At 37.9% G+C, this 15224-nt stretch overlaps 1 protein-coding gene across 1 annotated transcript in view; it reads left to right on the top strand.

The window, feature by feature from the left end:
• The window catches only part of LAMA1 (laminin subunit alpha 1), a 107234-nt gene that overhangs the window by 12069 nt on the left and 79941 nt on the right, over positions 1 to 15224 (top strand). Inside the window, exons 2-3 of the mRNA XM_032680816.1 lie at positions 9223 to 9393; positions 9740 to 9852. Of these exons, the coding sequence (XP_032536707.1) occupies positions 9223 to 9393; positions 9740 to 9852 (284 nt within the window). The remainder of the gene's footprint in view (positions 1 to 9222; positions 9394 to 9739; positions 9853 to 15224) is intronic.

Genomic DNA, 15224 nt, shown 5'->3' with positions numbered 1-15224 from the left:
TTGAAAATGAATGACAGAGTACTCACAAATTACCCATCTTGTCTATTAAGTTGTTCTGTCTGCTGAAAACTGGCATGAAAGCTAGTTTTCTTCTACTCCTTAGTTTGTTCTGATTGAAATAAGCAGCACGTTACTGCCAATACTGAAGGTATTAAACATTTCTGTGGTAGAACTCTTTTATTTATGCTAGGAACTTTAGGGGTTTTTTTACCTTAGATCCCTAAAATTTATGAAAATACCAAGACATAATACTTGATACCACATTAAGGGCTGCTGTGTAAGCTATTAAATCTATTGTTTGCCAGTGTTTTCTATTCTCAGGCTGTCAAAGATGATATGCACTCCTTTAAGGAACAAGGTAACTCATTTGTAGGAATCTCTGGATGGGGCTGAAAAGCTCTAACTCCTTCGGTGTTAAGCATTTGCACCCTGACTCATGTCTTTGCATCCTTATCCTCTCTACTTGTAATTTAAGTACGTGTGCTGTGACACAGTCTATGTGTGATCTACATCTGTGTTTTCAAGCTGAGCATGCAATGGACTGGAAGGTGGGGCATTGTGAAGCTTGCACCAGCTGACTTGTTAACATTTAGCTTTATAGTCTAACAGATATTTTTAGTGTTAGTATTCGGCCTAAACTAGTATCTAACCCATCTGTGGTATTGAAAACCTCAGTACTTTGTGTAAGTAAACATTAGTTACTGAGTAACTGAGATGACAAGTTTCAGTTTCTTCTGCAGATGTATTAGTTAGCTTTCCATGTTCTAAACATTTAATCTGGAAGTCTGGGATTTCTTTGTTACAGACAACTTTGTCACAAACTTTTCAGCGACTTTGATAATTCCCTAATTTTAATTCGTGTTCCTGATACTCCTGTTCCCAATACTGCATGTAGGGAAATTTAGCATCTTGCAATAACACTTAATTGGGACACAATGCTTTTCTGACTCTTTCTTTACCTTAGTTTTCCATTGCCTTATATCTATAGCACGCTTCACATGCTTTGAAATTTAAAATTTTATTAGGCTTCAGGTTTGCTGCCCTGTTTTGGAAACGAAAAAACACTTTTTGCCTTGTTCAAATTCTGTTACATCAGGGCCATCAACCTGGTGTTTGGGAATTTTAAGGAAGACATGCAAGTTATGCCAGACACTTGCTCTTTAACCTTCACAAACTAAATGGAGGGAACTAGTCGTGGGAGAATAGTACAGCTGGTATTCATTCTTGAATGAATAAACTTTTGCCTTTTGTGTTTGCAGTCTGAATTTGACAGAATTTTATTAATTTGTGGTGTTATAACTTTTACTTTGTTAACTTTATTAATTTGTAGTGTTATACTTCAGTACACTTCTGAGCACTGAATGCTAATTAGCACATAATCTAGCCCAAGGCAGACCACAGTAGGCGATAGGCTTTTACTGCAGTACCCTGTCTGCATTAAGGCTCTTATTAATAATGCTGAATGCACATAAGCAACCATAGAAAATGTTTGGCAGAGAAGCCTTTGCCATTTAGAAGAAGGGCAAGGTTTCATCCTCTGTAGCTTGCTTGTGCTCTAACAGCTTGCAGAGTTCAAGTAGAATGTTTTTGGTAACATTACTTTTGTAATGAGTTTTTTTTCTTGTTGTCTTTTTCTTTTTTTGGTGGTTCACTTGGATTGTTTAAGTGTAGTTTGCAAAAGCTTGACTGAATCACAACTGTAAAATAATCAGCTGATTGTTCTGAAAGCAAGTGTTTGAGTGTTCAGCAAATGACTGCCAAGTAATCTGTTTTACAGATAACCTGAGCTCATCCCAGGGCCTTATGGGAAGTATACTTCTCTTTCGTCACTGACCAGTGTGCAGTACAGCAGACAAGGATCTTTTACTTACCTTAGCATACAATGCAAAGTGAACTGTAGTATCTTTCAAAAAAACGTAAAACTTATTTTCGTGTGTGTTAACAAAACTGTGGAGAATTTAAGAAATTCTACTCTAGCTGGTGCTGCTGAGGTCTGAGGAGCCACACTGTTGGAGAAATGCAAACTGCCAATAATTCAGAAGGATAAGTTTAAAAAATTGACTGTGGAAAGATTGAGAGGGTTATTTATCTGACCTAGAAAAGGGTGTGTGATAAAAGCCTTTTGGGTAAACAAAAGCTGTAATCAAGATCATGGCAGATCATGAATGCAGCAAAGAAGACTGAAAATTTGTAGCTTTTAAAGTGATAAAGCACTAGAGTAGCCTTGTCAGAGGGGTTGAGGAATATCCATCATCGGAAGCTGTTGAGAATAGACAAATTTAGTATGTTCTTACATTGAAACATGGTTGAATTAAATAAATGTAATCTTCACCAGATGTATTTCTGTGACACATTAGTCAGCTTTGCTCTACAGTATGAGAAGAAATAGAGAACCGGTTTTGTAGAAGATAGTCGTGGTAGAGGCTTCTTCTTAATCTAAAGTAATTTAATCTAAACATTGCAAATTATAGTTTGCAGAGATTTTGCTAAAAACTCCCCAACGTACCCCTTAGTTCCTGTGAACTTGGTGTTGTGCTAGCAGAAATTTTCCTCTTTGGAGAGCTACAGAAAAAGGAGTGATCATCTTTCAAAATAAATTCTAACTAGTGGCTTGCTGCATCAGCCTGTTGTGTAAATTGTGGTGAAGTTTTCAGCTTTTCAAATGGGTTACTGCTGCAGCTAACACATTTTTAGGCAATGTCTCCACAAAGTGGATTATAAGGCAGGTTGAGTGTTATACTCCATATTTCTTGCTGACTCTTAAGAACAGGGAATTAGTGCCTTAATTCCCATAGTTAGAAATTAGCAATTTCAGCCCATTTGTTTGAAGGAAGTCAGCCTAGATATTTGATGTGATGACAGGATAGGATTCTGATGAAAGTGTATAGAAAAGGTTAAGCTAGGGAATGTTGCTAGTAAAATATAATGAGGGTAAATCTGTTGAGCAGGCTAGGAATCTGAACCCAAACCTGATAGTTCCAGGGCTTTCATTTAGTGAAGTCATTTAATCCAAAACTTGGTAAGACAGAACAACTAAAACAAGTCTATGCTGTTGAAAACTTCCTGAGAATGTTATAAAGAATGTGATCTCAACTTCTGCAGTGTAATACTATTACATATTTTATACATTCTAATAATGTGACATTTTATTACATTTTGTCTTTAGTCCTTTCTGTTTTCCTGAAGTGCATCAAACTATTCTGAACAACTATCACTGTGTCCTCTGTAAATGTTTTCAGTAAATGGGGAATCAATTGCTTGAGAGCGAACTTCAACACTGCCTGCTTGTTATGAACTACTGGATTGCCTTAACATTTTTAAAAACACAAACTTGCAAATGAGATAAGACCCCTTCAAGTATTTCTGTGTTCTGAGAAATGACACAATAAAAAGCTCACTGTTACTGCACACATCAGCTCTTTGTTTTTTAAGTCAGATCTACTTTGTTCACTTGCAGATTACTGCTTTGTTACGCTCAGCGCTAAAAAGCCAAAATACTTGAAATCAGGCTGTTGCATTGTTGAATGTCTCAGTAGAGTTGGTTACTGAAGTCTGGTTTGGAGTCTTCATTGTATATAGTGATGAACAATTGAGAAAACATCACCTTCTGGACTGAGTTTGTGGCTTGCTTTGTGTATCTCTTGTGTTCATTTCCCATCAGTTTTTGTCTTCTTTAAAAAAGGAAACAAACTCCAAAAAAAACCAAAAACCACCTCTGTAATTTATCAGCTTCTAAGGAATATCAGACAGATCAGTGAATCTGGGTTCAGGAGGAAGCTGTCTTAAATATAGCGTTTCTGTAAAGATATTATCATCTTTACTGTGCTTATTAAACATATGTGCTGATATAGTGAAGCCTGTGCAAAGCAGAACTCTTATATGCATCCTTCTGTTTTTACAACTGTGTTTGTAAAAGAAATTATTTTAATCAGCTATACCTCTGCTAGGAAGATTGTTATTCTGGGGACTGTATCCCTTTTTCTACATGCCATCTGTGAAAAGTATTTTCAACCTCTGTCACGTTGTGAGAATCCATACAGTCAAACATGGTCAAAAACACATGTAATGCATGGATTTTACCAAAATGCACAAATCCATTTCTATTCTACCCAAAACAGAACAGAGATGAAATACTATTAATTTCCTAAGTCAAAAAATCATGAATCAGAAAATGGAATTGGGGTTTCATTCAAATCTAGCTGTACAGAATGCAGCCAAGGGTCCTAATCTGAATTCTTCAATATAAGGAAGAGAAAAAATAAATGGCACACAAGTGCATATGGTTTCCGTATTTGCATTAGTGATGTGTATGTGCTGTGGACTGAGCATGGAGAGTAAGTCTAATGTCTTTGGAGTGCATGGATGCTGCTGTACATGGACAGGATATCAGGGCTAGAGAAAATGGTCAACAAGTCCATAAGTGCATAAGTACTAAGGAATTGATCTGTTCATGTGCAGTAGGTCAGGTGTATCCAGAATGAGGCAACATTGGTCACAGCTGGAGTTGCCAGAACCCTGGAAATGTCCCTAATCCTTGAAATGCTTCTTGGTGAAAACTGCAGGGGTGCTTGGTAGTCTGTATCTGTAACAAAGTAAAAACTTACAAACCCACAAAGAAATAAATTGAGTCTCCAGGCAAAAGATGATGGTACTTACACCTGCAATGAGGAGCTTTTGAGGACTTCTGTAGAACCTGATTTAAAGTAGAATAATTCCTAAAGAAGTGCAAGTGGTATGATCGACCATTAACTTAACAATAGAGAGAGAGCTGTCCTGGCTACAGCCGTCCTTTACTTAGGCACTGATGTGTATCAATCCATGATGACTTATCTGAATTGTCAGCACTTTGAATCTGCCCCTGTAAGCTTCGTGCTCCAACTGTCCCCATTCATTCTGAAGAACTGGAGTCAATAGGCATATTGAAGCCCATAAAATAGTAGTTGACTGCCTCATCTACCTTAAAGATCTTTGCCCATCTTCCTTTTCCCTGGCACACTGCATGCTGGCCACCTGTTCATCATCTAATACATTACACCTGACTTCATTATGAACAAGCCTTTTCCCTGACGTTTGGTGAGATATTAGTGCGACGTCCTTCACCATAAGGTCTGCCTGCTGAGCTATGCATACAACAAATCCATCCAGCCTTTGAATTATTCCTTATTGGCATTTCTTGAAGAAATGAACGTTGTGGAATGTGAATGTGACAAATTCTGCCATATCCATATTGCAGATCCCTCTACTTTTTCTGAGCTTGGGCTGTTTTGCCTTTCCTGTAGGAAAACTCTGAATGACATAATTCTGACAGTACCAACTCAGCTTTTCAGTTTTTCTCTACCGAGTTTTAGTCACACATCTGTCTAAAACTGAGTCCTTACAAAATAGAGCAACTTGCCCGAACATCTAATTAAAACGTGCTTGGCTTTTACGCTGAGCTGTAGCGAACCAGTTGCTATTCTTTCTCAAGGTCAAATTAGCATCTATACACTTCAATTTCTGGCATTGGGAGATATGTGAATCTCTGGGGCAAATGAGCAGCAGAGTAGGTGGGAACAAAATCGAGTTAAAGAGTTCACCTTACCATGAAAAGAGCTGGCTAGCAGTTAGAAGTGAATGAGCTGGATTTAAAAATTCTTCCAACTTTTCTCAGGACCACTACAGTCTCTTGCAAAATGCTGAACTGAAATTCCCAAACAGAGGTGGGCCCAACGGTGGAAACACAAAGTAGCAAATACTTAAATGCGAAGGTGGTTGCAAGGTATTTTTCCAAATAGAATATGGTCAATCAAACTTGATTAGCGAGCTGAGAAGTCTACTGCTGAATTCTGTACAGATCCATGTGGCTCTGTTGCCATCTCTCAAGGCTGGTTCAAAACTTCAGTCATCTAATGTGATAATGGAGCCTGAAAGTTCAGCAGTAAAACAGCGATGGTTTTTTATGTAGCACTTGCCTTCCTTTCTAGTGAGAATAATTTGATAAATCCAATTCAATCAATCGTTTGTGCTATACTTTAGATAGACAACTGTAAAAGTTACATAAATGAAGGGTCTAGAGAGTAAGTCCTATGAGAAGTGGCTGAGGGCGCTGGGGTTTTTTAGCCTGGAGAAAAGTAGGCTCAGGGGAGACCTTATCACTCTCTATAACTACCTGAAAGGAGATTGTAGCAAGGGGGGAAGTCGGCCTCTTCTCCTAGGCAACTAGCGACAGGATGAGAGGACATAGCCTCAAGCTGCACCAGGGCAGTCCAAGTTGGATGTTTGGAGTAATTTCATCACAGGAAGAGCTGTTAAACATTGAAATGGACTGCCCAGGGAAGTGGTGGAGTGATTGCTTCTGGAGCTGTTCAAGAAACGACTGGACATGGCACTTAGTGCCATGGTCTAGATGACAAGGCGGTGATCCATCAAAGGTTGGACTTGATGATCTCAGAGGACCTTTCCAACCTAAATGATTTTGTGATTCTGTGATGCCTTCAAGAGCGCAACTATAATTTGCCAAAAGTTCAGTTTAAAGAAACATGGGATCTTCTGCTGGAGTTTTATGTCTGTTACAGCCACTTGGATTTTATAGCAGGATATGACCACAGTCACCTGTTATCTGTAAAGGGCTCATTTAAGTGACTGATTCTGTGGTTGCTCATCTTTATCATACCTACCTCTTCCTAGAAGCAATAAAAATATATACTACCAGATGTTTGGTGGGGGGGGTTTTTTTTGGGGGGGGTGAGACAGAGGTTGAATGGAGATTGGCAGAGGAACATCTAAGAGCTTTTGAACTCCAAACTCTGAGTGCCTGAATTTTCTTAATAAAAGACTGAAGAGGAACAAAGTTCTTTAAAGATGCAACTCATTTATTTGCAATTTGCCTTTTTTTCAATTTTTTTATTGCAGATGCTTATTGTTTCTAAATAAATCATCTTCTACATTATTCTCTATCTTCCCTGCTGCAGTTCGACTAATATGTAATTGGGTTAAAGAGACTCAGAGGTGAACATAATCAACTAGGATTTGAAGAGATGCAGTACCTTGCAGAGTAAAGCTAACAAACTCTTTATTTGGATTCTGGGACCAAACTCCAGTGCAACTCACTTGGATTGAAGTGTACTTTCTTCTTATCTCTGTGGGACCCAGAAAACTCATCATGAGATATCTTTGCTCTTCCTTTCGCACAACTCTGTGTACCAAAGTTTATTGGAGATAATTTATGTCACTGTAACAAATGATCCTGGAAAGAAATGGCAGGGCTACTCTGTAACGTGAGTGAAGTTAGTGAATGACCTGGGAATGAATGGATAGCTCTTGAAAACAGGTTGATAAACCCCTGCAAGAACAGTAATGAATACCAAATAAGGAAGATTTTATGTAATTGGAGACTAACGTAAGAAAAGATACCCTCTTCCACCACTGAGCTTTCTTGTCCAATAGGAGAGCAGGGGGTGGCATTTCTTTGTTTTCAGCTATAGATCTGGAGCTACACTGCACATGTATTGTAAGAGGTGAGAGAAACCTGTGCAGAAAGCACGTTACTGACAAAAGAGCCTCACTAAAGTGATCAATAGGATGACTTTAACATCCTCATCTGCATCAGATTTAGGTATCATGAGAACAAGGCATCTGACCTAGTCTGGATTTAACTTAAATTAATTACACTCAGGATTCAAAAAAATAAAAAACTCTGTCTCTCTCCTATTAAGTTTCAAGCATAGCACAATTGAAAACACACCATTTGTAATTCATGCTGTGGTACAGAGGGTTACGATTTAGCCAGATTTTCAATAGCTGAAGGCAAGTCTTAAACAACACTGAAACTTTTCTCCAGGCTTTCCAAGGTAATGCAATTACTGAGCAAAGACACTTTAAAGGAATATTTAATGTTGCTTTGTTGAGAACACAGAATCGGGGAATTGTTAGGGTTGGAAGGGACTTGTAGAGATCATCTAGTCCAACCCCTCTACCAAGGCAGGGTCACCTAGAACAGGTTACACAGGAACATGAGAGGGAGACTCCATGACTTCCCTGGGCAGTCTGTTACAGTGCTCTGCCACCCTCAATGAAAAGAAGTTCTTCCTCATGTTGAGATGAAACTTCATATGTTTTAGCTCATGGCCACTGCTTCTCATCCTGTTGCTGAGTACCACTGAAAAGAGCCTGTTATTATCCTCTTGGCACCCACATTTGAGATATTTATATGCATGAACAGCTAAGAAAAGCCACATTTTAGTATTACAGTTTGTTTTGATGTATGTTGTAGATAATGAAATAAAATAATTCATACAGCTTTAGTAGTGAAAAAGGCCTATATTTTCCCAAATATGACTAGGTTTTATTTTTTTGTTGTTTCCAGAATTCCTTATAACAGAAGAAAAATGTGATTTTCATACCTCACTATTACAACACTGACAATTCTTGTCGCACTCTTAATACACCATACCAAGGCTCTTAGCTTTGATTTCTGCCCAGTGGGCAGAAATCTCTAAAGACAGGACTTTCCAAATTAATTTCTGTTTTTCAGAGTTGCTTCTGAGTGGAAATGGAGTATCTATTACATCATAACTATGAAAGAAATAAAAGCTTTTTAGCTCGGGGCGGATGTATTGAAACTGATAACAACATTGCTGAGAAGCTGTGCTTAACTTTTATGACATACAGTATTCTTGACATTTTATCAGTAGCCTTCAAGCCAAAGTAAAACTTTACTCCTTTTAGAGAAGGCTGAGGATTCCTGGTCTGGTAGTAGTAATCTTGAAAACTCTTTGTCTGTTGTTACATTATTCCAGTGCACAAGAACGACACCATTTGAAAGTACAGTAAAGTGTTTGTGTAAAGATTAATGAGTAGCAAGCACAATATCCCTTAGTCTTTACAAAGACTGCAGAAGAGCCTGTAGCAAAGGGCTAAAGTTCAGTCCTTAAATCTTGCAAGTCTGGAGCATGTTGTTCAGGGTGGTGGTGTTGCTGTTGCTGCAGAGAGCTCCTGTTAAATGCTGTTTTCCATACCAGCTGAGTGTGTACAGTCCCTCCTTGCTTCTGGCAGTGGGCCAGTTGCCCTCCTGGTTTTGATCAATTCACAGTGCAAAGGAAGGTTTCCAAGTGGGAAAGTTGGTTTGCAAAAACTCTTGTTTTCCTTAGAATAAAGCATGCAAATGTGGAGTGAAATAATAGGGATATTGCTGTCAGGATGCCAATTTTGCATGTCTTACAATGTCACATTATTTCTTTCAAGGCCTGTTCCCTGCCATTTTGAACCTGGCCAGCAATGCTCACATCTCCACCAATGCCACCTGTGGGGAGAAGGGACCAGAGATGTTCTGCAAACTGGTGGAGCATGTCCCTGGACGGCCCCTCCGCAACGCCCAGTGCCGTGTCTGTGACAGTCACAGTGCCAATCCCAAAGGCAAGTTTCATGTGTTTCTTTTTTTGTTTCATCGGTTTGTGTCTTTCTTTTAACCATTCCTTGTGAATACAGAGTGTATTGCTGTCAAATATGTTTTAGTTTTAGTCTCCCTACTACGTGAGTGCGACTACCTTTGAGCAAAGGGCTGACGGAAAGTGTGAGCACCTTCTATCACCATTGAGTCCTGCAGGATGCAATGGCAGCCTTATTGTCTGAGGGCAAATATCAGCTTTTACTTTTTTATGACAGGAAGAAATTGTGCTCAGTGTGAAATAAATGTGCTGGGTTAGAAAAGTGCAATGAGATTTATTTCCAAGAGATGTTTAATTATTTTGCTTTGAAACAGAGCAGCACCCAATTTCCAGTGCAATTGATGGTACCAATAACTGGTGGCAGAGTCCCAGCATTCAAAATGGAAGGCAATACCACTGGGTCACCATCACCTTGGATTTAAGGCAGGTGAGTAACATTTAGATGTGTAATTAAATGTACGTAGATATAAGCCAATGCAATTGATTGCAGCTCCTCTGTGTTTAAGTGGTAAGATATGTGTGAGTTAACTCTTCAATAGCACTTTGGTTAAATATGCTAATATGAACTGATTTTAAACAGATGTGGTTTTCAACCATTGTCTTAGAGCATCTTGAAGATTTTGTTCCTATCAGACTTCCTATCGTGGCACAGTAACAATTGTATATGTGTGGATGAGAGTTTTTAACTCTCATCCATGTTTCTTCTGTTTTGGTAACCTATTCCATCTGTACCAATTCCTTATGTCTTGATAACTTTCCTCTGCCTGACCCTTCTGTCTTTTCCCCAGCAGTCCTCTGATATTGTGTTCCTCCACCTTTGATTTCTTATGAGTTACTTGAAGTCTCTGTTATCAAGGACTTATTTTTAAGCAGCAGTTTTCAGGGTATTGGCCTAAGCACAGATTTTATATGTGAGGATACATTTGTTTCTGTTTATTAACTATAACTGTCAGCCCATCACCTGATTGTTGTACAGTTTCATAAAAAGAGTAAATAATTTGGAGTAGGACATAGGTGAAATACTGCCATTTGCTGTAAGATAACAACACATAATACTTCCAAATATTAGATCCATAGGTATTGTAACTCAGATAATGAGTTTCAGAGGGGAGAAAGGTAAGTGACAGTAGGTCACAAGTTAAACTTTTTAAATTTCTCAGTGTTTTTGCATATTTACATCAAATATGCAACCTGTTACTGTAACATAATGGTCAGATTGAAGTGTAAAATGTCAAAAAGTTCAATTGCAGGATATCCAGAACCCTGGGAAGTCTGACTTTCCTCAGTTGAAGGATATCCTTAAGGACTACAATGCAAAACATGCATAAAATGGGGCAAAAGTGGTGCTGCTAAAAGAAAAGTTGATTTACCACTTTCTGTGCTTCTTTTCTGACTTGATTCTGATCACCATCTTGCTGGAAGGAGCACTGGGAAGAAATGTTCTCTATTATATCTTCTATGAACTTTTGCTGTCAGCTTTTCTGAAGAGTTAGGGATTATATTTCTGAAACAGTGATTTCTGACCCTGGGGAATCTGGAACTGTCTGGGCAGAAGTTGGTTCCTCTGTTTTGGCACTTCATGTCCAAACCTGGAGGGGTTATCATTCTTAGGCTGCTCAACTGTACAGAATATTTGCCAATTTATTAGTTTGTCTGTTAGACATGGAAGAATCAGAAGTCTTTTACCCTGCTCCAAGAAAAGACAAAACAATTGCTGAAGAAAGTGTATTTTTCTTGGCTTTTTCTTGTTGTTTTGCTTTGAACATATCTTTGCACTGGGCTAACTAAGTTGTTTGAAAATCATAGCTCAACAATTCATTATTTATACATGGATGCTTCAAAATTCTGGAAGAAGCTTTGCTACTTACTAAGAAATGCATATTTGAGGTGTACAGTTGATAAGAAGCTTTTGCAAGATCTCTAGACCCAGTTTGAAAGTTATTTTAAAGATTAAAATGGTAGGTTTAACTTTGATGTTTTCAAATGAAGCATAGGTTAAGCAAGTGCCTAGTTTGCTCTTTAATTAGAAAGCAGAACTGTTAGGAAAATAATCACAGGGTGTCTTTTGTCAGTGACAGAAGGTTTGGATAAGACTTTCTTGTTGTTTGAGGAGTTAGCTTTGTGTTTAGTTTGTAGATGGACAAACAGGAAGGAAAAGTGAAGGAGGGAATGCCTTAGTTTTTATCCTCCTAGAACAATTTCACTTTGGAAACAGACCAGCTGAGCTGCCCTCTAAATCTTCTGTTCTCCAGTCTTAGTGCTGTTGATGTTTCACCACATGCACATCTTTCCTCTCCTGACCCACGCTCAGTTTCACTAATTCGATTTGAAAAGTTTCCCCTAAGGGGCCTTTTTTCTGTGTTTTCCTTAGAGACTTTAAGAGAGAGAAGGCATCTAGGGCTATGCAAACTGAATGTAAATTATGCTCTGTGAGAAAGGATTCGGTTAATAGAGATGGCTTGAGTAAATGAGTTATTAGAGCTGACTTGGTGTGCTTACTTTAAGTGAGTCAGCATGAGTAAAGAAAACACAAAAGAAAAGCGTATGAAGGACCTTATTGATTTTGGTAATTGTTTACTTCATACATTAGCTTGAGAATGAGTTAAAATACTCTTCTAGGACCTTTAAAAATATTCCTGAAAGTCAGTACCTGTAACTACGTGGATTACAATATAACTTTAGCATTGGTACTTCTTTTTTTACATTTCAAGCTTTGTGCATGCAATCTGTTAACTGGCATATTAAAGTAAACAAGTCCTTCAACTTTCCTTGCCAGAGTGTAGAGTGTTCACATCATCCTTTCATGATGTGAAAAATGACCATCTGATCATATTTGTGATGCGTTCTTTTGTAATTACCAGAAGTTCTAGATCTAAGAGATTTGATTGTTTCTTGGGATTGTTATCATTGTACATTTTAGAGATATAATCTAAGCAATTGGGTTTGTGAGTGCTGAAACATAGCCTTGTCTGGCAAATATGGGGAAGATTCCCTTAACTGGTGAAAACTCCACTCCAGTTTACCCTTTTTGAATTTCTAAGGCTGTACTCATCTCTTGGCTCAAAGGTGAAGGGAATAGAAGATATTCTTTCAGCTTGTATTCTACCTTGTACTTAGTTTATTTAGTCTAAAAACAGCTGGACTGAAAAGCAGTTTGATGAAATCTCATTGAAAGAAGAGGTATGGCTAATAAAAACAATATTGAAATTGCTATTTTGATCTTCCTCCTTTGTGGAATCTGCTATTTATAGCTAATGCTAAGCATTTTATAACGGTAGGTAGGGCTTATGTCAGGATTCTTTAGCTCACTTACACCGTAACAACTAGGTACATTTATTCTAGTGTGCCTTTCAGTCTTTCCAGGATCCAGATGTCTGATTGTCTTTCCTTCCCACACACTCTACCACCACCCCGCCCCGGCTCCCTCTTTCCATTGAATGTGATCCAAAACTGGGGATCTGGCAGTGATTCAGAACTGGGGAAAGAGTAGTTTAGCAATGAGGTGTCGTATTGATGTACAAGACACTAAGATTTGATTTATGACCTTGTGTTTCCTATGCTGCTAGTTTTACAGAAACAAAATGCGCAGCATCAATTTTTTATAAAAACAGCATTTTTGCCTGAATTTGACTCCCCTGGACAGTTATATTATGAAATTATGATTTTAATAAATGCTGACTTGCATATTTACGCAGTGTGATTGGGGCAGCTGTAAAATATTAATCTATGACACCATTAAGCGAAGACTATTTGCCTCAGTTTTATTATCATGATTCAGACTTTTAAAGGTATTTAAATATAGTCTGTATACTTGGCATAGCAGAATGGCAGATGTTTGTATATCATAAAGTTCTGGAATTGTAAAGCAACACCAGTTCTTCTTAGAAGACCCATAGTATCGAGTTGAGAAAACAACTCCACTTCTGAGTAAGTTGTAGCTCATGAATATTTTATGATACTGGATTGCCACTCAGAGGCTGATATAAGAGGATTTTGTAGTTTCTTCTATTAGAAAGTGAAAAAGAATGTAAATATATGATTTGTACAAAGCTTTAATCTTGAAATGAACTGGCAAGAACAGGTTTCTGTAGAGATACATTGTTTGCTGGTGTAAAAAAATATTATTCTGTTGACATCACTGGACTAATGCTGATTTGTTGTACGTGGCAAGCTGCCTTAAAAGCCTTTTGTGGCTTTGTAAAACTGATGATGCAAGATTCAGGGTGTTCATCTGTACATTCTTACAAGGTAAAATGAATTTTCCTTCTATTCCAAAACAATGGCTGCACATAATGAATCAAAATCTTCAAGAAAATATAAGTAATGAGACTAGAAATTCTGCTGAATTTAGTGTATTTTGCACTTTTAACATCACAGAACACTCAAAGCAAAACATTGCAAACAATTGCTAGGCCTCACAGTCTCTAAGAGACTGAAGCCATCTTTATCCCTTAAAAAGACATTTCTGTGAACAATATAAACTGATATTTAAAATATCCCTTTATGTAGTCTTCTACTCTTTGAGGGTTTGCACAGATTATTTTAGACAACAAAACGAAATCTGAGAAAAAGAGGCTTTTCTTGTAACCAGGTTTATATGTATTGACAACATTGAACTGAATAAATCTTGCAGTTTCATTTTAAAAATGTGAAGTAATGTTAGTTGTATTAAACATTGTCACCACAGGACTCTTCATGTTGTTTAAAAAACATACTTAGCTGCTTTTTAGATTCCCTTTCTTCACTCATCAGTAGGACACTGAAGTTAATCCTGAGGTTCTGAAATCATATGTTCCTTTCAGGTTTTTTCAAGGTCAATTGGAGTCTGGATTTGAATTGGGATGTAGATTTGAAGTAGAAGTTGGTAACTCTGTTCTTTAAATATTCCTGAAATTTAGAAAAAAAATATGTTGGGACTCATGTTTCCTGTTAGCTTTTAATTTTTGGAGCCTGAGGCTCAAATACTCATAATTACACAAAGACAGAATCTTCTCTGTTGTTGTCTTCAATTCACATATATTGAAAAATATGACTGGGAGTCTTTATCCAGAAAGACTGCCAGGAAAATTGTGCTTGCCAGGGCGTGTTGTCTGTGTGGGTTGTAGAGCACTGACCATGCCCTTGGAAATGGGGATTTGTGGCTAGCATCTGCTGTGTCCCCACTGCTGGCTGACTGTAAACTCAGCTGCTGCAAAGAAGAGGTTCCTTAGAACAAGTTTATTTGGCTGATCTTTACAGTCAGGGTTGAAATGCCTGTAAAATGACACTTTTAATCTATGGTTGCTTGAGAATTGTTAACTTGCTTTGACTTGCCCTTTTTACCCTTGTAGTTCAATAAGGAAGTTAGTTCTGGGAAAGTTATACAGTCAGATTAAAGTGTACAAATCATTAGCTCTCGTGCCCCACAGCTCAGGTTTATCATGTAGCTGGTTGGTGGGCACTGAATGGATGTGGAAAGCGGTAAGAAACTGCTTTTGGTGATGTTCAAACCCAATGAATTTATGAAATTCTATGAAGAAGTGCTCAAAGGATGTTGGAAAATCAGTTTGCATTACACAGACTTATTGGTTCAGATCCATTTTGGGTTGCAGAGTTTGTGAGATATGAGGTCTGCAAAACCTGCTGACAATTCTTTAAGCATCTTTGTCAGCAAGCGCTTGGATGACCTTGATCCTTTCCTTCAGCTTCATTCCCTTACTTGGAAACATAATCCCTGAGAATATACCTCCTACTGATAGGTTGTCTTCTGATTTCTTGAGGCGAAGAGCATGTATACAAAATCCTTAATTTCTTTATTTA

Source organism: Chiroxiphia lanceolata, chromosome 1 (assembly GCF_009829145.1).
Source record: "Chiroxiphia lanceolata isolate bChiLan1 chromosome 1, bChiLan1.pri, whole genome shotgun sequence".
In the NCBI taxonomy this organism is placed as follows: Eukaryota; Metazoa; Chordata; class Aves; order Passeriformes; family Pipridae; genus Chiroxiphia; species Chiroxiphia lanceolata.
Note: the sequence above shows the minus strand (reverse complement) of the source record. Positions and strands in the feature narration are given on the sequence as shown.